The following is a 23,643-nucleotide window of genomic DNA, read 5'->3' as shown; positions in this document are numbered from 1 at the left end:
CCAAAAAAATATTGCTGAGATTTATGTCAAAGAGTGTTCTGCCTATGTTTTCCTCTAGGAGTTTTATAGTATCTGGTCTTACATTTAGGTCTTTAATCCATTTTGAGTTTATTTTTGTATATGGTGCTAGAGAATGTTCTAATTTCATTTTTTTTACATGTAGCTGTCTAGTTTTCCCAGCATCACTTATTGAAGAGACTGTCTTTTCTCCCTTGTTTCTTGCCTCCTTTGCCATAGATTAATTGACCATAAGTGCATGTGTTTATTTCTGGGCTTTGGACATCCTAGCCATAGCAATCAGAGAAGAAAAAGAAATAAAAGGAATCCAAATTGGAAAAGAAGAAGTAAAACTGTTACTGTTTGCAGATGACATGATGCTATACATAGAAAAAGATGCTACCAGAAAGCTACTAGAGCTCATCAATGAATTCGGTTAAGTTGCTAGATACAAAATTAATACACATAAATTTTTTGCATTTCTATACACTAACAACAAAAGGTCAGAAATAAAAATTAAGGAAACAATACCATTTACCATTACATAAAAAAATACCTAGGAATGAACTTACCTAAGGAGGCAAAAGACCTGTACTATGAAAACTATAAGACACTGATAAAAGAAATTGAAGATGACACAAACAGATGGAAATATATACCATGTTCTTGGATTGGAAAAATCAATATTGTTAAAATGACCATACTCCCCAAGGCAATCTACAGATTCAATGCAATCCCTATCAACTTACCAATGGCATTTTTCACAGAACAAGAACAAAAAATTTTTAACTTTGTATGGAAACACAAAGGACCCCAAATAGCCAAAACAATCTTAAGAAAGAAGAACAGAGATGGAGGTGGCATGCTCCCTGACTTCAGGCCATACTACAAAGCCAGTCATCAAAATGGTATGGTACTGGCACAAAAACAGACATATAGATCAATGGAATCCGTTAGCTTTTTATTTTTAAAAGTTATATTTTTATCTAGTGGTTACTTTTAAAACTGCTACCTTGATGTACTATCCTCTTTCCCTTTTTCTTATAGTTGGTTCCAATGATCTGCCTCAATGTAACTAGTTTATATCTTCTTCCTCCTCCCTCTCTCTCTTCTATCATCCAGTTTAGTTAGTAGTATGTTGTTCACATGTTTCTAGTGTTTTCCTTTGTACTATTATGTATGTTCACATATTTATATTTGATCTGCTGACTTTAAGTACTATTTTGTACTCCCATGTAGTACAGCCGAAGCAACTGTAAGTGGACTTTACTTTCTACTTTCTACCATTTTTTTTTGTGTGTGTGTGTGTGTGTGTGTGTGTGTGGTACACGGGCCTCTCACTGTTGTGACCTCTCCCATTGCAGAGCACAGGCTCCGGACGCGCAGGCTCAGCAGCCATGGCTCACGGGCCTAGCCACTCTGTGGCATGTGGGATCTTCCCGGACTGGGGCATGAACCCGTGTCCCCTGCATCGGCAGGTGGACTCTCAACCACTGCGCCACCAGGGAAGCCCCTTTCTACCATTTTTGTTTTGGCAGAATGTTCTCCTCTGTCATTTGTATCTGTACCTTTGCTTTTACTTAGCTGTACAGTTAAATACATTTACTGCTGCCTCAATTTCCCTTTGCCAAACCTCCATTCATTCTTTTTTTTTTCCATTCATTCTTGATTGGCTGGAACTCATCTTCTAGTAGTTTTCTCAAGAAAGATCCATTTGACTAATATTTCCTGAACTCAGACCTGTTTTAAATGATTTGTCTGTAGCCTTTATCCATGAAGGAATGGCCTATATGGGTATAAACATTTCTTAACTTGCACTTCTTTACTTCTTTCAGTATCTTGTAAATGTGGCACATTATCTTCAGGCATTGAATTTGGCTGCCAAGAAGTATGTTACCAGCCTGATTGTTTTTCCTTTTTGCTGAAATATTCAAATAATTCTCTTTATCTTCAAAACATCATAATATTATAAGGCTATGTCATTGTATTGATTATACTAGGACAGTTTCCTTATATACAATGTGCCCTTTCAGTGTATAGGATCAAGTATTTATGTCAGAAGTTCTCTCTTTTGAAAGGCTAAATCTGTGATTGCTGGTCTTAGATTTCTCTCCAAAAACTACCATCTCCTCTGCTCCTGATTTGCCTCCACTTTTCCCTGATTGGATACCCAAGATCACTCTATGATGGCTATCCATTTTTGTTTCTTCTTAATTAATGAAAGGGTATTGAGGAGACTGTATGTTTTAAATTATTTTAGTATTTACATTTGTGTGCAAATAATTTTTTCTGAAATGATGAGATAAAGCAGAATATATATGCATGGTACCATGTATTTTTTTAATTTCTCTTTTTGAGAATCAGCAGAAGAGGGAATCACAAGCACACAGAATGTGAACCACAGTGCCTGTCCAATGTGATGTGGTTTCATGTGACAAACGCTCTTCCTTGTCTTAAAATTTCGTGAAACTTTATTACCACAGCATTTTATAAATTTAGTTAGCATATCATTTTTTTGAGCTTGCCTGATTATAAGGAAATAATAAAGTACCTCCATATGGTTAAAAAAAAAGGTTTTCTCTTTTTTTTTTTTTTTTTTTTTTTTTTTTTTTTGCTGTACGCGGGCCTCTCACTGCTGTGGCCTCTCCCGTTGCGGAGCACAGGCTCCGGACACACAGGCTCCGCGGCCATGGCTCGCGGGCCCAGCCGCTCCGCGGCATGTGGGATCCTCCGGGATCGGGGCACGAACCCGTGTCCCCTGCATCGGCAGGCGGACTCTCAACCACTGCGCCACCAGGGAAGCCCAGGTTTTCTCTTTTAATCATAGCTTTTAAATTATTTTTTCTTTTCCATTGTTTTAGATTTCTTACTTTGGACTCCAGTGATGTGTACGTGGCATTTCCTTCACCTATAATCTCTATGTACCATTTCCCTGTAACCCTTTGTTTCTTTATTTCTATTTCATTTTGCTCACTTTACTAATTTTCATTTTTTTGGTCCTTACTATGCTATCTGTACTTGTTTTCTGTCTGGTCCTTATAACTGGACTTCATCTCTGAAATTAACTCTTTTCTTTTCTTTTTTCCCTGAGTTTAGTCAGTTCCTATTTCACATCTTCCTGTGGGCTCATATATCTCTGCTTTATCATTTTCCTTAATGGATGTGAAGCTTTAGAGACAAAACAAAATAAGTTGTTTAACCTGAGATCAGACCCTGCTTGATGTTCCGCTTAAGACAATAAAAAATAAAATGAACTAAAAGTTTAAAGCACAAGCACATCACCAGTAAACTGTGCTAGAGGGTAAAACCTGTACCTGCTGGTACCCCAGTCACCTGCTGTATGTGACAATAACAAACTGAGGCAGCATCCGGAAGGAAACATTTATCAGGCAACTGTCTCCATCTCCTTGAGGTCTTCCAGACAGTGATACTGTCCTACCAGAAATACTGTCCTTGGGGAAATACTGTTGGAACATCACTGGAAACCCTCAGGTCGGCTGCAGGAGAAAAATGAGTATTTCTAACTGTGCAAATTGCTCTTGCAAATAGATTAGGATTCTGTGCGTATAGAATCAGACAGGAATAGAGATTGGATAGTTGACTAGCATCTGCCATCTTTGAGCATTTGACCTTGAAGCTTAGGATACAAACTGTAACTAGATTTATGATTATTCCCATAGAGATGGACTTAATCTTCAAAAGAGAATATATTATAAATTAAGATAAGAAAAGAAAAACAAGAAGAAAAGTGGAGGAAATCCATGTGCTTTAAGGACAGGGAAAAGCAAAGCAGCCAGAAAAGGGGACATGGAGTGTTTAGAGTCATAGGAAAGGGGTCTGTTAAGATGTCATGTTGGAGAGAGGCCTCTGGTTTCCTCCCAGCAGCCTGGTGGCTTGCTGGAGTTTGGGAGATGGCACAAGTGACACCTGAATGAGAATTTCACATAGTACAGGTGAATCTGTGGGGAATAGAGCAAGGACCCAGCAGGTGAAAACAGTGTCAAGGTGGGGATGGAGGGATCTGGGAAGTAGGGCAAGTCCTGTTATAGAGTCATGATGGCCGGCCACAGGAGAGGGAGGTTTCAAGGGTGGTCAGCAGCCAGGAGCCGTGACGCCCAAAACAAGGTCAGGTTCAAAGGAACTGTAGCCCCAAAAGCTTAGGTTTTGATCAAGACAGACCTGGATTTGAATCTCAGTTCTGTCACCTACCAGCTGGATCTCAAGCATAAATGACGGAAGTTAGGCATAAGTGAAAACTTATCATGAATGGTCGTAACACTAAGAGCTTTCCGTGTGCTAAGAACTTTACAAATGTAGTCTGCTCGTCTCACTTACTCCTCCTAGGAATTTTCATTAGGTGGATTTTATTATCCCAATTGTTCAGAAATGTAACCCAAGGTTTCACGTGGTGGTATTCTGTATTCACTGTCACAGAAGTAGCCGGGAGGTAGGGCCAGGCCCAAAGCCTGAGCTCTTTACTGCTCTGCTGGACCGATCCCCCCCTCTAATGAGTGTGCTGGCTTCAGGGCTCACAGCCTGTGGCCTCCCCAATCACCCGGCTATGGATTCCGTCTGGCCTCAGCCCGTTGCATCACTGTGGTGGTGTCACCGTGGTGGGCCTCTGTGCCCTTCCACCTCATCCTCCCTCCATGTGACACCTGTTGGGACTCTCCAAGACTTACAGTGGAGAAGATGAAAGGGGATCTTGAAGTGTATGCTCTCTTGAGCTCCCAGGCCACCAGGGGCCCACTCCTGTCCCCCTCCTCTAGATTTCCTGCTTTTAGATACAACTTGTACAACCCGCCAGTGTCAAGCTCATCCCTGGGGCATCCCCTGTCCATGCATCTGTCAGTCACCACTGGCACTCCTGGTTGTCCTGAGCTGCAGTCTTTGGGACTGTGCAGAGCAGGAAGCAGATCTCGAGGGGCTCTGACCCCCTAAACATCTGATGAGTGTGTCTGTCTTCCTTCCGTCTTGCTTGCTTCCCTCTCAGTGGCCTCTTGGACCCTTTCCAAGTGCACAGACCCTGGAGTCCTGGATCCTTGAGGAGTTCTCTAAAATCTGAAATCAAGCATTTGGGGATCGTTGGGGAGCTGGGCTTTGTGGACAGTGCCGCCCCCTCCTCCTTCTTCGCTCTCACCTGACACTGGATCCCCGTTTGCTAAGAGGTGCGGCCCAGGTTAGAACCAGGATGCTTGCCAGTTAAGGATACGGGCAGGTGTGCAGCAAAGTGAGCAGGAGCCCAGGGCAGTGATGGGAGAAGACAATGTAGGCAAGAGCAAGTGGGAAAAGTCAGCGAGTGAGAGGTCCCCGGGTGGGAGAGCAGAGCGGACCGGCCTTTGCTGCTGGCTGGACATGTGCTTCTCAGCGTTGCCCCAGCTGATGCTCTAACAGAGGCACGTGGTGGGAACACACCCCCACCCTGGAGTTCTGGTCCACAGAAGCCACACGTGAGCGCTGTGGTCCTGCCTTCATACTCGGGCCTGATCACCTGTCATGGAACGTGGATCAGGGGGCTCTGAAAGGGTCTCCTGTCGGGAACAGACAGGAATAGCAGAACAGGCTCTTTCCAGTTGGTGGGAGAAGCACAGTGGGCTGGCTGTTGAGAGCAGGAGCTGGGGGGCCACAGCTCTTCCAGAACTGGGTCTTATGTCCATGGCAGCCCTGCAGGGGAGATGCAGCTTGGTGGACAGATCCAGAACGGAGGGTTCATATGCAAACACTATGGTGTAGCAATCCTCTAAGCCTCACTTTCTGTTTGTGAGGAGCCAGGACAGTGCCTGCTCCTTGTGGGGCTCGGAGACGATGACTCCCCCGGCTACATCTGGGTGCTCCATGTAGGTTCTTTCCCTTCACAGCCAAGATTCGTGGGGCTGGTGTCATTGCTAATACACACTCCCATATTTAACGTGTTTGCATTTCGTGATAGGATTGCAATCCGGGTACCTCTCCTCCACCTCCCCTCTCCTTGACCTTCCTCCCGGACACAGGTTTGGCCCTCCCTGGGGCATTTGCCACCCTTGGCCCTACTTTAGGGCAAGGTGCCCACCCAGGTCATCGCCCCTGCTAAGGAATAATGTCCCTAAGGCAGGGCCTTGTCTTGCCCTTCTTGGTCTGCGCCCTGGAACGAGGATGCCCATTTGATAGACACAAGCACTTAGACTCGAAAGTGCGTTTGCAATCACACAAGCAGTGTGTGATTGTTAGTTGCGTGTAAGAGAAAGTGCATGCTTGAATTTCTGCTTCAACCGGTTCCCCTAAAACGACTCTCTCATCACCGCCACGTTGCACGATACAACTACTAACAGTAGTGGGGCTGCATTCCACCCATGTCCCCACCTGTCACCACTTACAAAAGTGCCCCCAGACCCTGCTAGGGTTTTGTTGAATAACCCGGATGGTTTCATTTGCTTTTCTTCCCCACTGAGATGTGCAAAGATGCTTCAGTGGTGTCTTTGTTAGCCGACTGTGGAGGAAAAAAGTATGATTAAATTGTACATGTCCATGTGATAGAATTTAAACATTCTGATTGACAGTATCAAGTCTGCAGCAGAAAAAAGTAGAAAGACCAGAGGAAGATGTTCAGATATTATTTTAGACATTCAGACCCTCATTCTGTTGTCTACACCACATAATTCATCATATAGTTAGTCGATATAGTGAATTATGCAATTTGAAGTTAATCGGGAGAGGATAAGATTTTATTTGCTCTTTAAAATTAGAGCTAAGCTTTTAATTCTTTGTCTTTAAAAAGCACATGGTTGGGACTTCCCTGGGGGTCCAATGGTTAAGACTTCACCTTCCAATGCAGGGGCTGTGGGTTCAATCCTTGGTCAGGGAGCTAAGATCCCACGTGCCTCCTGGCCAAAAAACCAAAACATAAAACAGAAGCAAAACTGGAACAAATTCAATAAAGACTTTAAAAAGTGGTCCATACCAAAAATAAAATCTTTAAGAAGCACATGGTTTCCTAATGGAATCGGATGTGGTGTGTGCCACCTCCTTCCTTCTGTTAGAAGTCCACCAAGTCTTAGAGTCAGGGATTAGAGCCTCCACACTGAGTCCAGCCCCCATGAGCTACCCCTCATGCTGTGAACCCCCAGCACCCACCCCTGCTGAGCACTGCCTGGGACGGGCACAGCTGTCCTGCCTGGAGTCTCACCCAGTTCAGCACCTGAGCTCTGATGTCGCCTCCCACCGAGGCTCCCACACAGCGAGCCCCCTGGAGCCTCTGCCTTCTCCAAGCTAAGCTTCAAGAAAAAGGTGAAATACTGAGCAAAAGCCCAAAGAAAACATGAGAATTCTTTTCATTCCTTTTTTTTTCCCCACTGGGAACTTCTTTTCCATTTTTTTTTTTTTTGCACTCAATGTTTTGCTCCCCTTGGAAATTAAGCTCGATGACTTGGTTTTCAGAGGCGTGGAATGTTCTGCAGGGTGTGTGAATCTAAGGCCAGCATCCTTAGGTACTACGTGATGTACTACCGTAGGTACATCACGTACTTCAGAGGGATGGATCTCAGGCATGGGTGTGAAATTCCACTCTTAGAGAGTATGCATCAGGCCATTTTACTCCTTCGAAAACTAGAACTAAAACTACAAGAGCCTACTATATAGCACAGGGAACTATATTCAATATCTTGTTATAACCTATAATGGAAAAAAATCTGAAAAATAATAGATCTATGTATGTGTATGTATAACTGAATCCCTTTGCTATACACCTGAAGCATTGTAATCAACTATATTTCAATTTTAAAAAAAAGTTTCTTTTCAGGGTAATGAAAAGTGTTCTGGGATCGTATAGTGTGGATGGTTGCACAACTCTGTGAGTATACTAAAAAGCATTGGGTGAAAAACCAAAAACAGAAAAGAACAAAAAGAAAAATGAGAACTACTGGTGGGGAGTTCATGAGTGAACACGTGCTAACAGAGACCCTTCTTTCCGTGATTCTTTCCTAAAATGTGACCATGCATCAGTATTGTAATGTCTTGTCATTTCTTGTCTCCAGGCAAAAACTGGGACCTGACGGCCGCTCTGAGTGACTATGAGCAGCTCCGACAGGTGCACACAGCCAACCTGCCGCCTGTGTTCAACGAGGGCAGGTGCCCCAAGCAGCCTGAGCGAGAGCACCCCCCACCTGCGCACACAGCCGAGCGGCCCTGCCCGCCCAGGCAGGACGACATCGCCCAAGGTACCGGCTGAGGGACCCACCCCGCACCAGCTCCCCGGCCAGCATGCCCTGGCTTGCGAGGGGGCTGGGGGTACACAGAAGGACGAGGTCATCGCCTCCCAGCTGCAGGCAGATGGGGCTCTCTGGGCACCACACCTCATACTCCTTTACAGCTTCCGTTCCCGCCTGAGAAAAACAGGAGCGTGTGTCCACTTCTCTGGGACCCCACATTCCTCCTGGAGTCCTGGTTTTTCCAGACCCAACATCTCTGCTCCCTGCAATTATTTCCCGAGTAGCATAGAAGCCTCCAAACCTGTTCAAGATGGATGTTCATCATCCCATGTGCTTCGTTTTCCATGTCTTAATTACAGAAATGAGAAGAGCTCATTGTAACAAAGGAAACAATGCAAAGATCTATGAAAGCAACATAAGAGTTTTCTTCTCCACACCTCCCAAACCTCAGGGAGACTGACCAGTGGCCCCAGCTTGTTCTGTCTTCTCTGCTCCTTCTTACTTTGCTTGTTCAAAGTGCAAACACGTCAGAGTCGAATGCACATGATGCACTTGGCAGAGTGCTTGTTTCATTGAACAATAAATCACAAATATTCTCTCTATTTTATTCCACAGCATACGATCATTTTTAAACCATGCCTGTTCACTGTGATTCTGTTTCTTCTTGGATTTGGTTGGTGGCGGTGGCTTTTGACACGATAGGCACCTGCTAAAATAAACTCCCTGCCTGTAACGTATATGCACTGGTGCTGTCATTTCTATAGGTTGGCATTTCCAAGGTGGATTTGCTGTGCCAACACATGTGTTTTTTTATTTAATAACTTCAAGATTTTGTTCCTAAACACATTTCTGTTCGCCATGTGTGAAAATGGGTGTTTCCCTTCATTCTTGCCAGGACTGGGTGTTCTCATGATGGTTTTACATTGTTTTTCTACTCCGAAGGGCAAAAAATTGTGTATTTTAACTTTCATCTTGTCATTTGCTTGTTAGCCAGTTGGATTTCCCCTTCTGTGACATGCTTGTTCACATACTTTGCCCATTTTTCTATTGATTTGTTTGCATTTTTCTTATCAATTTGTAGCATTCTTTATAATGAAGACTACAAACATTTTGTATATATATATATATGCATACACATGTCTATATATACATCCCACTGTATTATTTGCCTTATGACTCTGCACAGAGTATTCTGCCTTACAGAATGTTTACGTTACTATACATTCATGGCTAATGGGTGTCCTTTTTCACTTTAGAAGTTCTCCTGGAGTGCAAAGTTACTAGCATATGTTCCTATATTTGTTTTTAAATTTTGTTCTTAGGTCTTATAATCAATTTGAAATTTTTACAAATAATAGCTAAGGATCTAGTTTTGCTTCTCTGGATTGAGAATGAGGTATTCTAGCACATTTATTGAGTAAAGCATTCCTTTCCCACTGAACTAAAATGCCAACTTTGTTGTACATTAACTTCCCCAAAATGCATTTGGCTCTGTTTATGGACTCTGTCTGTTTGTGTGCCCACCCAGCCTGTTACACTTGACTCTTGTAGTTTCATATAGTATTACTGTCTGCAAAGGCAAGTTCCTTTATTGCTGTTCTTTTCCAAAACTTTTTCACTATTTTTGGATATTTATTCTGCCATAGTAACCTTAAGATTGGAATTCTGATTGGAATTGGATTGGATTTTTATTTTATTTTAGGAATAATTAGCATATTTTAATATTGTTTTTCCATTCAAGAACATTGCATATACCACTACATTTATTCACATTCTGTTAAGAGTTTAGGCACAGAGAAAAGCAACTTACTTTTTGTATATTTATCTTTTATCCAGTCATTACATAAGTTCTCTTATTAATACTAATTGTTTGTTCTCAGAGAATATCTTGGGCTTTCTAAATATATAATCATAGGATCTGAAATAATTTAATAGTCCTCTTAATATTTACACAGTGAATTCCACTTCTCCTATTGCATTAGGTCAACCCTCCCAAACTGTTGTGAGTCAATGTTGTCTGTTTCTGTTAGCTCAGCCTTATTATTCAAGCTACATTGGAATCTCTATCTTGGATTATTCTTCTATGCTTACTCTGTTGTCTAGAAAAGCCACACTTGAGTTAGAAAGTTTAATACTCATTACCTGTTTCTTCTCTTAGCTTCATCCTTTCCACTATGCTTTGGGGCTGTATTGGTAGGTGCATATGTATCCATAACTGTTAGGTCATCTGGCTCTAATATGCTTTGTTACCAATATATAGAGTGTCTCTTTGTCCCACATAATTGTTTTTATCTGTATTTATTTATTTATTTATTTATTTTTATTTTTGGCTGCATTGAGTCTTAGTTGCAGCATGCAGGCTCTTCGTTGTGGCAAGCAGGCTTCTCTCTAGTTGTGGTGTGGGGGGTTTCTCTTCTTTAGTTGTGGCATGCAGGCTCCAGAGCACGTGGGCTTTGTAGTTTGAGGCATGTGGGCTCTAACTGAGGTGCATGAGCTCAGTAGTTGTGGTGTGCGGGCTTAGTTGCCCCGTGGCATGTGGGATCTTTGTTCCCCAACCAAGGATTGGACCCGTGTCCCCTGCATTGGAAGGTGGATTCTATACCACTGGACCACCAGGGAAGTCCCTGTTTTTATCTTTAAATCTGTTTTAGTTTATGTTAAACCTCTACTCTGCCTTTCTGTTGGTTCATATTTGGAATAACATTTTTTCAGCCGTTATTTCAACCTTTCCTCATCCTTTTATATCAAATGTGATTCCTGGAAGTAATTTATCATCAGGTATTATTTTATTATCCAATCCAAGAGTCTCTGTCTTTTAAGCAGTGGACTTAATCCACTTACTTTATTTTTATTATTGTTGTATCTGTGCTGCTTTATGTTGTGTGTTTTATTCACCATGCTTTTTGTATGTATCTTTCTCCTTTTCTATCTTTTCTGGCTAATTAAATTTTCCAACTGGTTTGAAAGTTATACATTCTCCTTATGTTATACTTACCCCTGTTCTATCAAAACCTATATCTAGGTTCTCTCCTTATTAATTTTTAAAACTTATCAACAACTATATTTTACCCTGAAAAAGACATGTGTCTTTGTTTTTATCTTCTCCCTCCAGCCTCCATGTGCCCTCAAACATATTTAGTTTCTTTTTGTTGCTTGTTTAGATGACAGTCAACTTCTTTATTTACTCACATTTATCTTTTGCTGAAAGAATAATTTTTCAAAGACTATTTTCTAAAAGAATTTTCGCACGATCAATCTCCTAACGCTGTCAGTACCTAAAAGAGTTTACATTACATACTTAAATTTTTGTTTAGTGGAATAAGAATTCTGGGTCCAAATTATTTTCCTTTAAAACCATTCCATTCCTCCATTATCTTCTTGCATCTTAATTTCACATCTTCTAAGAGATTTCCTTGACTTGCTCTTCTAGCATCCTAATTTATTCTTCACATGAATCCATTCTGTTAATCAGCATTTACATTATTTCATTCCAAATTAGCCTTTCTCATTATTATTACTACTTCACATTCTCATATTCTCTCTCTTTGAACATATTTACTAGGCTTATTTTATTTTTTTTTAAGTCTTTATTGAATTTGTTACAATATTGCTTCTGTCTTATGTTTTGGTTTTTTGGCCATGAGGCATGTGGGATCTTAGCTCCCTGACCAGGGCTTGAACCTGCACCCCCTGCATTGGAAGGTAAAGTCTTAACCATTGGACCGCCAGGGAAGTCCCATCTACTAGGCTTACCTTAAAATCATGTCCTCCTTGTGCATTCCAGCCCCGGGTACTTTGTGGACTTTCTGTAACTGTGTTTGCACTGTTCAGATGTTTCCTAAGTTTTCCCTGTGAACACACAGCACCTTGCAGTTACCAGCCATCTTAGCTCGTGGTATTAGGGGAAAGGGACAAAGGCATGGTTTCTGGTTTGCCTTCCTGTGAATGAGAGCATGGGGGGAAGCACACTCAAGTTGGCAAGTTCTAAATGCTTTAATATGGGCTCAAAATGTTCTCCACTGGCTCTCTTCCCCACAGTTGGCTTTATTCCTTAGGGAACCTCTCAGCTCATCTGTTCTAGAAATTGCTAATTTGCAGGGGCTACCACCTTCTATGCTAACTGTCAGCTCACAGTGGGTGTAGGAGAGAAGAGGGAAGGCTCCAGGCCTGGCCGGCCCACCTGTTCCCATTGTGGTTGGTGCCCCGTCCCAGCTGAGCATGAGCATTGCCCTGACGCTCCTCCAGCTGGCTTTAGCCAAGGTGGGGCTGGCCCACACTGTGGTGGTGATGGTTCAGGCAGTGAGCCACCAAGGGCTAGCTGGTGAGAGGAAAGGCACAGCCAGAACACCTGCCCTCAGCCCCCACCCATGGAACCCAGCTCACTCCCACTGTTCTGCTCCTGTGGGCTTCCTGGGTGGGATAGGAAGAAGGTGCTGAGGTGTGGTCACTGACTTGTCGATCTTGTTGTATTGTTCTTAAGTTATCCTTCATTCTGCCCTTAGATCTGACTCTGATGGAACCACCTCTTCTAATCATTTGGTTCAGTCTTTCCCCCAGGCCTTCTGTGACTGTGTGTTCCTTCAGAACCACACAGGACCGCCTCCTGACATCTCTCATGCAGTGGAAATCCAGACAGCTGACAACTTGGCAGTTCCTGCCCTTTTCGAGTGGCAAACAATCTAAACCATTATCTCACCCTCCCAGGGAAGGGGCTAGAAGGATCCTTCTCTCTGCTTTCACACAGATTCCAGAATCAGGGCCTTATACTGATACCTGCTGCTATCTGATTTTTATCAGATATTATTTAAGGAGAAAAAAAAAGAGAACTCTATCATAAGATAATTTCATTAACTGAGCCTTGTGAACAACATATGTATTTTTAATAAAATAGAAATTGTAATTTCTTCATTAGGTCTATATATTCTTTAATTGAATCCTTCCTGAAATCACAGTGCCCTAAAATGGAAAATAAAGCCCTCCATATTCTAAATTCTAAATCAGCAACAACGATTCATGAACCAAATCTGGCCACTGCCTGTTTTTTTAATAAAGTTTTATTGGAACCCATAAAACTTTATTTATTTATTTGCTGTCTATGGCTGTCTATAGCTGCTTTATTTATTTATTATTTATTCACTGTCTATGGCTGCTTTAATGCTACAAAGACAGAGTTGAGTAGCTGTGACTGAGAATTGTATGGCCCACAAAGCCTAAAATATTTATATCTGTCCCTTTTAGAAAAGTTTTGTCTACCTGCTTTAAAATATACCCAGGATTTGTTTTAATCAGGTATAATGAGACACGCAGACATGGACATGGCTATCTTAGGGGAAGAGGTTCTTATACTCACAGTTCCCTAGAAACAGGCGGCATGGCACACCCTGAAGGGACACACAGGGAAGCACCAGCATTGATCAGGAGGCCGAGGGGACAGAGGAAAACAAGGGCAGGAGCCTGTATTGTGTTTCTGTGGGAAAGATAAGGCGGGGTAAACAGACTTAGGACTGGGCAGTTTGAGTAATTTCTGTGACTCTCTGGGGCATAGGGGCCATCTCTCATTGTCTGGCACCTGGGCTTGGGGTAATTAGGGCAGGAACACGGCTTGCTGGTGTAGGAACCAGATAGAGGAAGTGATGCAGAGTATGGGCTCTGAGTTGGTTGGTTTGCATAGGAAAGATGTGCTCCTGCGTGAGTCCTTTGGTATCTCTAAGAATTGGCTAATTCTGTAGGGAAATCCTCTCCCCATTCACGGAGGCCCTGGATGCCAGAGCCTCAAGAATACAGAAAATAAGAAAACAGAGTTAATACACATCCCCTGGCCTAAATCATAGATTTGTTTGTTTGTTTGTTTGTTTTTGTTTTGGCTTTTTAAAATTTATTTTTTAATTGAAATATAGTTGATTTATAATGTGTTAATTACTGCTATACAGCAGAGTGATTCAGCTATACATATGTATACATCTTTTTTATATTCTTTTCCATTATAGTTCATCACAGGATATTGAATATAGTTCCCTCTGCTACACTAAATCATAGATGTTTGAGTTGGTTTTGTCAAGGCTTGGGAAATTCTGTATATTCCCTCACTATTTTTTTAACAGCTCTCTGTATTTCTCTGGGGCATAACTTTGAACATGGTAATTCCTGTTTTATTTATTTTAATTATACTTCCAAAAGAAGGATTGTTGCGTTCATGTTTAAAGAATCAGTTTGTGAGTGTGTCTGTGTATGTGTGTGTGTGTGTGTGTGTGTGTGTGTGTGTGATTACATATATGCATTCATGGACGTGGTAGTTGGGAGGAGTTAGAATTAGGAGTGTATGTTTCTTGTTATATGATCTTTAACATAATTCACTTTTAGTTCAAAAAGACTTTTTCCCTTCATGTGAAGTCTTCATGTGAAGACGCCAAATATTTAATATTTGGAATGGCTTAATAGCATCATATAACACTGTGAGTCACAAGGTTTCAAAGGTCCTCATCAATTGGCAATAGGTGCTGATTGATAAGCCAAGAAGGCGTATGGATGACCCCGCCTAGCACATTACCTCTGTTGGGAGTACTGCGGGTTCACATCACCTCGGGTGTTAGAGCAACCCATCGGGTCCTGAAGGATGAGGCAGTTCCTACTTTCCCACATTCCAGAAAGCAAGAGGTGTGACCTCAGCAAGACTTGTGAGGGGCAGAGGGGAATGGGTTCTCCTCTGACCAGCACTGGGGGAACTGGACCAGGCACAGGACAACCGGCTGGCCCACGTGCTCTGCGGCTCCTCTTCCCCATGGCCTGTTTGGTCTGCTCTTTCTTCTCGTCCTTCTTCAAAATACAACATACTTAAACACCTTGAATTCATCTCAGAATGAAATTGAAGGTGAATCAAAACAATCCGTTTGATAAACAGACACTGTCTCTGAGATGTACCATGCAGAATAAGACCATCATTTTTTGATATTGCCACGACAACAGAAAATCCAGGCAGAGAAGCATGTAATGGCTTAATATTTGTGTCCCAGGAATCTTCGTGCAGGATGTGTTTATCAGAGTAACTTTTTTCTTCTTTTAACATCTTTATTGGAGTATAATTGCTTTACAATGGTGTGTTAGTTTCTGCTTTATAACAAAGTGAATCAGTTATACATATACATATGTTCCCATATCTCTTCCCTCTTGCGTCTCCCTCCCTCCCACCCTCGCTATCCCACCCCTCCAGGTGGTCACAAACCACCTAGCTGATCTCCCTGTGATATGTGGCTACTTCCCACTAGCTATCTATTTTATGTTTGGTACTGTATATATGTCCATGCCTCTCTCTCACTTTGTCACAGCTTACCCTTCCCCCTCCCCATATCCTCAAGTCCATGCTCTAGTAGGCCTGTGTCTTTATTCCCGTCTTACCCCTAGGTTCTTCATGACCTTTTTTTTTTTCTTAGATTCCATATATATGTGTTAGCATACAATATTTGTTTTTCACTTTCTGACTAACTTCACACTGTATGACAGACTCTAGGTCCATCCACCTCACTACAAATCACTCAATTTCATTTCTTTTTATGGCTGATAATATTCCATTGTATATATGTGCCACATCTTCTTTACCATTCATCTGTTGATGGACACTTAGCTTGCTTCCATGTCCTGGCTGTTGTAAATAGAGCTGCAATGAACATTTTGGTACATGACTCTTTTTGAATTATGGTTTTCTCAGGGTATATGCCCAGTAGTGGGATTGCTGGGTCATATGGTAGTTCTATTTGTAGTTTTTTAAGGAACCTCCATACTGTTCTCCATAGTGGCTGTATCAATTTAAATTCCCACCAACAGTGCAAGAGTGTTGCCTTTTCTCCACACCCTCTCCAGCATTTATTTTTTCTAGATTTTTTGATGATGGCCATTCTGACTGGTGTGAGATGATATCTCATTGTAGTTTTGATTTGCATTTCTCTAATTAATGATGTTGAGCATTCTTTCATGTGTTTGCTGGCAATCTGTATATCTTCTTTGGAGAAGTGTCTATTTAGGTCTTCTGCCCGCTTTTGGATTGGGTTCTTTGTTTTTTTGTTATTGAGCTGCATGAGCTGCTTGTAAATTTTGGAGATTAATCCTTTGTCCATGGCTTCATTTGCAAATATTTTCTCCCATTCTGAGGGTTGTCTTCTGGTCTTGTTTATAGTTTCCTTTGCTGTGCAAAAGCTTTTAAGTTTCATTAGGTCCCATTTGTTTACTTTTGTTTCTATTTCCATTTCTCTAGGAGGTGGGTCAAAAAGGTTCTTGCTGTGATTTATGTCATAGAGTGTTCTGCCTGTGTTTTCCTCTAAGAGCTTGATAGTGTCTGGCCTTACATTTAGGTCTTTAATCCACTTTGAGTTTATTTTTGTGTATTGTGTTAGGGAGTGTTCTAATTTCATACTTTTACATGTACCTGTCCAGTTTTCCCAGCACCACTTATTGAAGAGGCTGTCTTTTCTCCACTGTATATTCTTGCCTCCTTTATCAAAGATAAGGTGACCATATGTGCATGGGTTTATCTCTGGGCTTTCTATTCTGTTCCATTGATCTATATTTCTGTTTTTGTGCGAGTACCATACTGTCTTGTTTACTGTAGCTTTGTAGTATAGTCTGAAGTCAGGGAGCCTGATTCCTCCAGCTCCATTTCTCATTCTCAAGATTGCTTTGGCTATTCGGGGTCTTTTGTGTTTCCATACAAATTGTGAAATTTTTTGTTCTACTTCTGTGAAAAATGCCATTGGTAGTTTGATAGGGATTGCATTGAATCTGTAGATTGCTTTGGGTAGTAGAGTCATTTTCACAATGTTGATTCTTCCAATCCAAGAAGATGGTATGTCTCTCCATCTGTTTGTATCATCTTTAATTTCTTTCATTACTGTCTTATAATTTTCTGCATACAGGTCTTTTGTCTTCTTAGGTAGGTTTATTCCTAGATATTTTATTCTTTTTGTTGCAGTGGAAAATGGGAGTGTTTTCTTAATTTCATTTTCAGATTTTTCACCACTAGTGTATATGAATGCCAGAGATTTCTGTGCATTAATTTTGTATCCTGCTACTTTACCAAATTCATTGATTAGCTCTAGTAGTTTTCTGGTAGCATCTTTAGGATTCTCTATGTATAGTAAGTATCATGTCATCTGCAAACAGTGACTGCCTTACTTCTTCTTTTCCTATTTGGATTCCTTTTATTTCTTTTTCTTCTCTAATTGCTGTGGCTAAAACTTCCAAAACTATGTTGAATAAGAGTGGTGAAAGTGGGCAACCTTGTCTTGTTCCTGATCTTAGTGGGAATGGTTTCAGTTTTTCACTATTGAGGATGATGTTGGCTGTGGGTTTGTCATATATGGCTTTTATTATGTTGAGACTTGCTACTCCAGCTTTCTTCTGATTTCCATTTGCATGGAATACCTTTTTCCATGCCCTCACTTTCATTCTGTATGTGTCCCTAGGTCTGAAGTGGGTCTCTTGTAGACAGCATATATATGGGTCTTGTTTTTGTATCCATTCAGTCAGTCTGTGTCTTTTGGTGGAAGCATTTAATCCATTTACATTTAAGGTAATTATCGATATGTATGTTCCTATTCCCATTTTCTTAATTGTTTTGGGTTTGTTATTGTAGGTCTTTTCCTTCTCTTGTGTTTCTTTCCTAGAGAAGTTCCTTTAGCATTTGTTGTAAAGCTGGTTTGGTGATGCTGAACTCTCACAGATTTTGCTTGTCTGTAAAGGTTTTAAATTCTCCATCAAATCTGAATGAGATCCTCGCTGGGTAGAGTCATCTTGGTTGTAGGTTTTTCTCCTTCATCGCTTTAAATATGTCCTGCCACTCCCTTCTGGCTTGCAGAGTTTCTGCTGAAAGATCAGCTGTTAACCTTACGGGGATTCCCTGTGTGTTACTTGTTGTTTTTCCCCTGCTGCTTTTAATATGTTTTCTTTGTATTTAATTTTTGATAGTTTGATTAATATGTGTCTTGGTGTGTTTCTCCTTGGATTTATCCTGTATGGGACTCTCTGTGCTTCCTGGACTTGATTAACTATTTCCTTTACCATATTAGGGAAGTTTTCAACTATAATCTCTTCAGATATTTTCTCAGTCCCTTTCTTTTTCTCTTCTTCTTCTGGGACCCCTATAATTCGACTATTGGTGCATTTTTTGTTGTCCTACAGGTCTCTTAGGCTGTCTTCATTTCTTTTCATTCTTTTTCTTTATTCTGCTCTGCAGTAGTTATTTCCACTGTTTTATCTTCCAGGTCACTTATCCATTCTTCTGCCTCAGTTATTCTGCTATTGATCCCTTCTAGAGTATTTTTAATTTCATTTATTGTGTTGTTCATCATTGCTTGTTTCCTCTTTAGTTCTTCTAGGTCCTTGTTAAATGTTTCTTGCATTTTCTCTATTCTATTTCCAAGATTTTGGATCATCTTTACTACCATTATTCTGAATTCTTTTTCAGGTAGACTTCCTATTTCCTCTTCATTTGTTAGATCTGGTGGGTTTTTACCTTGCTCCTTCATCTGCTGTGTGTTTTTCTGTCTTCTCGTTTTGCTTATCTTACTGTGTTTGGGGTCTCCTTCTCGCAGGCTACAGGTTCGTAGTCCCCATTGTTTTTGGTGTCTGTCCCCAGTGGCTAAGGTTGGTTCAGTGGGTTGTGTAGGTTTCCTGGTGGAGGGGACTAGTGCCTGTGTTCTGGTGGATGAGGCTGGATCTTGTCTTTCTGGTGGGCAGGTCCACATCTGGTGCTGTGTTTTGGAGTGTCTGTGGCCTTATTATGATTTTAGGCAGCCTCTCTGCTAATGGATGGGGCTGTGTTCCTGTCTTGCTAGTTGTTTGGCATAAGGTGTTCAGCACTGTAGCTTGCTGGTCATTGAGTGAAGCTGGGTGTTGGTGTTGAGATGGAGATCTCTGGGAGATTTTTGCCGTTTGATATTACGTGGAGCTGGGAGGTCTCTTGTGGACCAGTGTCCTGAAATTGGCTCTCCCACCTCAGAGGCACAGCCCTGATTCTTGGCTGGAGCACTAAGAGCCTGTCCTCCACATGGCTCAGAATAAAAGGGAGAAAAAATAGAAAGAAAGAAAGAAAGAAAGAAAGAAAGAAAGAAAGAAAGAAAGAGAGGATAAAATAAAATAAAGTTATTAAAATAAAAATAATTATTAAGAAAAAAAATTTTTAAGTAAAAAAAAAGAAAACAGACAGAACCCTAGGACAAATGGTGAAAGCAAAGCTATACAGACAAAATCTCACACAGGAGCATACACATACACGCTCACAAAAAGAAGAAAAGGGGAAAAAATAATCTATCTTGCTCCCAAAATCCACCTCCTCAATTTGGGATGATTCGTTGTCTATTCAGGTATTCCACAGATGCAGGGTACATCAAGTTGATTGTGGAGCTTTAATCCACTGCTTCTGAGGCTGCTGGGAGAAATTTTCCTTTCTCTTCTTTGCTCGCACAGCTCCCGGGGTTCAGCTTTGGATTTGGCCCCGCCTCTGTGTGTAGGTCGCCTGAGGGCGTCTGTTCTTCGCTCAGACAGGACAGGGTTAAAGGAGCCACTGCTTCGGGGACTCTGGCTCACTCAGGCTGGGGGGAGGGAGGGGTACGGATGCGGAGCGAGCCTGTGGCGGCAGAGGCCGGCGTGACGTTGCACCAGCCTGAGGCATGCCATGCGATCTCCCAAGGAAGTTGTCCCTGGGTCACAGGACCCTGGCAGTGGCGGGCTGCACAGGCTCTCGGGACGGGAGGTGTGGATGTGACCTGTGCTTGCACACAGGCTTCTTGGTGGCGGCAGCAGCAGCCCCAGCGTCCCACGCCCGTCTCTGGGGTCTGCACTTTTAGCCGCGGCTTGCGCCCGTCTCTGGAGCTCCTTTAAGCAGCGCTCTTAATCCCCTCTCCTCACGCACCAGGAAACAAAGAGGGAAGAAAAAGTCTCTTGCCTCTTTGGCAGCTCCAGACTTTTCCCGGACTCCCTCCCGGCTAGCCGTGGCGCACTAGCCCCCTTCAGGCTGTGGTCATGCAACCAACCCCAGTCCTCTCCCTGGGATCTAAGCTCCGAAGCCCAAGCCTCAGCTCCCAGCCCCCACCCATCCCGGAGAGCGAGCAGACAAGCCTCTCGGGCTGGTGAGTGCTGGTCGGCACCAATCCTCTGTGCGGGAATCTCTCTGCTTTGCCCTCCACACCCCGGTTGCTGCGCTCTCCTCCGTGGCTCCGAAGTTTCCCCCCTCCGCCACCCGCAGTCTCCGCCCACGAAGGGGCTTCTTAGTGTGTGGAAACCTTTCCTCTTTCACAGCTCCCTCCCACTGGTGCAGGTCCTCTCCCTATTCTTTTGTCTCTGTTTATTCTTTTTTCTTTTGCCCTACCCAGATGCGTGGGCAGTTTCTTGCCTTTTGGGAGGTCTGAGGTCTTCTGCCAGCGTTCAGTGGGTGTTCTATAGGAGCAGTTCCACGTGTAGATGTATTTCTGGTGTATCTGTGGGGAGGAAGGTGATCTCCGCGTCTTACTCTTCCGCCATCTTCTCCTGTCTCCCAGAGTAACTTTAATAAAGGTGACCTATCTTAAAATACAAGCCTCAGTGGAGGAAGCCGAGTGGATTGCTTCTCACTTAAAAAATGTAAATGCATAAAAACAAAGGCAGTCCCCCGTGTAGCATTTCATTCCAGAGGAGGGCAGCTCTGCTGAGCTGAATTCCGTGTAACTTAAGACCCAGGAAGCAAGTCTGGTGATCTTTAGGTTGCTGAGTATTTGTGTGGTGGACTTACCCTTGGCCTCCTTCTAAGTGGTTTCATGACTGAGTGCCACGTGCCAGGTTGTGGTGACGTTAGCCCAGCATGAGGGAGACCTGCAGAGAACACTGGGAGGGTGGCAGGGCTTGTGCGGGGGGTAATGGGTGTATGGGTGTCCATGGGTGTGCCTCTGTGTGTGGCGTGTGTGTGTGTGTGTACATGTGTATGTGTGCCGCATGAGTGTGTCATGTGTGTTTACACGTGCGTGTGTCATGTGTGCATGCACGTGTATGTGTGCACACGGGTGGGTGTGTCATGTGTATATGGTCACATGTGGGATGTGTGTCGTGTGTACATGCACGTGTGTGTGAGCATGTGTGCGTGTGTGTCCTGTGCACACGTGTGGGGTGTGTTGTATGTGCATGCAGAGGCCCGCATCTCTCAACCCCCCTCGTCTCCCTCCCCCACCCCTGCAGAGAAGCGGCTCTCGCGCGGGATCTCCCACGCCAGCTCGGCCATCGTGTCCCTGGCGCGGTCCCACGTGGCGAGCGAGTGCAGCAGCGAGCAGTTCCCACTGGAGATGCCCATCTACACGTTCCAGCTGCCGGACCTGAGTGTGTACAGCGAGGACTTCCGGAGCTTCGTGGAGCGAGACTTGATCGAGCAAGCGACCATGGTGGCTCTGGAGCAGGCGGGTAAGTACCCCCCAGGCAGGTCTGCCTGGTCAGGAAGAGGGGCAGGGGCGAGAGGGATGCACAATCGGGCTCCACACGCTGTCGGGCTCCGGTGCCTGTGGGCCCTGCCTGGCCCTAGCCTGGCGCCGGTGGATGTGGGGCGAGGACCACGTGGTGCCCAGATCTCCTGAGTGTTCCCTTTGTCGCTAATACAGCCTGGCCAGGTCAGCCCCCCGACAAAGAGAACCCCAGGCTGCTTTGCCTTACTGCTCTCCTTTCCCATCCAATCCCTGCCCCCCAGTTGGGTGCGGAACAAAAGATAAGAAAGACCCTGTGCTTGGAGAGAAATAAGAGACCCTGTCAATTCCTGTGGACACAGGCAAGTTAGGTGACCTCTTTGAGCCTCAGTGTTCCAGTCTGCAAAGACTTGGAGAAGATGGATGCCGGCCTGGTGAGGCTGAGCTATTAGATGGCACGTGCCCTACGGAGCTGCTCCTCTCCTGCCCTCACCAAGCCCCACTCCCACCCTCACAGGCACCCCAGCCTCCAGGTTAAGGAAACATAAAACTTGACTTTGGTTTCCTCCCTCTCCTTAATGTTTCTCTGACATTCTGATGAGGATGAGATTCAGAGAGCAAACCAAAACTTGTCTTCTTTGGAGCACCTAAGGATAAAATAACTGGTTCCAAACAAATTCTGCAACAGATGTTGGTTCTTCCTGAGAAGCGCGGCCCCTTTCTCACTCATAATCATTTGCATTGTAAATCTTTGCACAGTCACATGTTCAGGGGTTTCTCAGACATGCATGTAGAGGATTCTATGCCCTTCCTCTCAGGCCCCTGTGCATCTCCCATGGGGGCACAAAATCCACACAGGTAAAGAGGGGACGGTGGTTAGTGGGGCCTTACTTGTGCGAGGCAACCTGGCGGTCAGGTCTCAGTGCAGGGCTCAGGGGCCTCACCCGTGGCGTGTTTGCTTTGAGAACAGGATCCGCAATCCTGATAACTGTTTTGGATCTGATGTTGTGACCAGGGAAGAATCATTTTCTCGGCTACTGCACAGCTGCCAAAAGCAACCCAGAGACCGACACCCACACCTGGCTCTGTCTTACCTCCAGGTCTTTGACTGATCGACAAACATAAAACAGCCTCTCTAGATTACCCACAACCTTAAAGCCCTCTCTCTGGAGGCTGGTTATTTTAAAGATGACTCTTTGAGAGTAATTCAGATGAGATATTTTAAACCAAAGAGTCACTATTCATAGAGAAGGGAAAATTGGTATAGGTTAAGAAAGAAAAAATTTCATGAGCTAATTTCTCTTGAAGGGTACGGCAGCCGAGCCCTTGACAAAGTTCAGCCCCAAGTGTTGCCAGTAGCACCGGTAATTGCTGCCTCATTTAAGCTGAGTCCTGGGACTTCCCTGGTGGTCCAGTGGTTAAGAATATGCCTTCCAATGCAGGGGGCACGGGTTCCATCCCTGGTGGGGGAGCTAAGATCCCACATGCCACAGGGCAACTAAGCCCACGCACCACAACTACAGAGCCCACGCGCTCTGGAGCCCACGCACCACAGCTAGAGAGAAGCCAAGACGCCACAACAAAAGATCCTGCATGCCTCAACTAAGACCTGATGCAGCCAAATAAATAAATAAATATTTAAAAAAATAAAAACTAAAGCTCGAGTCCTGGTAAAGGGCATGGAGTCCACCGTGCCAGCCTTTTCCTCCAGCTTTGTCATGCTCAACAAGAGCCCTTGCTCCTTTGGAAGGTCTTTTCTGTTATTTTTTCCCATAGATCACGTATTACTTTTTATCACTTACATTTTACCTTCCAGACCAGCATTTTCAAAGGGTGCTATTTGACTCTAACTATCCAATTTTGGAAAACACCTTTTAAAAACCGAAACTTAAGGAGTTAAGATGCTACATTCGCCCACGGTTCCTTATTTCCGTCATGTGCCAAGAAGATGGAGAAAAGGGACAGCAGGGTGGCCCACCCGGGGCTGCGGACAGCACCCCGTCACCTGTCGCGGGAGGCCTTGGGGAGGCCGACTGGTGCCCGGGCCTTCAGGA

General features: G+C 43.6%; 1 protein-coding gene across 1 annotated transcript in view; it reads left to right on the top strand.

The window, feature by feature from the left end:
* OTUD7A (OTU deubiquitinase 7A) overlaps positions 1–23,643 on the top strand; it is a gene marked incomplete at its 3' end in the record, with an annotated part of 187,371 nt that overhangs the window by 74,560 nt on the left and 89,168 nt on the right. The window contains exons 4-5 of the mRNA XM_082617045.1: positions 8,007–8,189; positions 21,375–21,593. Coding sequence (XP_082473171.1) covers positions 8,007–8,189; positions 21,375–21,593 — 402 coding nt within the window. The remainder of the gene's footprint in view (positions 1–8,006; positions 8,190–21,374; positions 21,594–23,643) is intronic.

This window comes from Mesoplodon mirus (genome assembly GCF_964341445.2).
Source record: "Mesoplodon mirus genome assembly, chromosome: 4".
Taxonomy (NCBI): Eukaryota; Metazoa; Chordata; class Mammalia; order Artiodactyla; family Ziphiidae; genus Mesoplodon; species Mesoplodon mirus.
The sequence above is the reverse complement of the archived record's forward strand: the minus strand, read 5'-3'. Positions and strand labels throughout refer to the sequence as shown.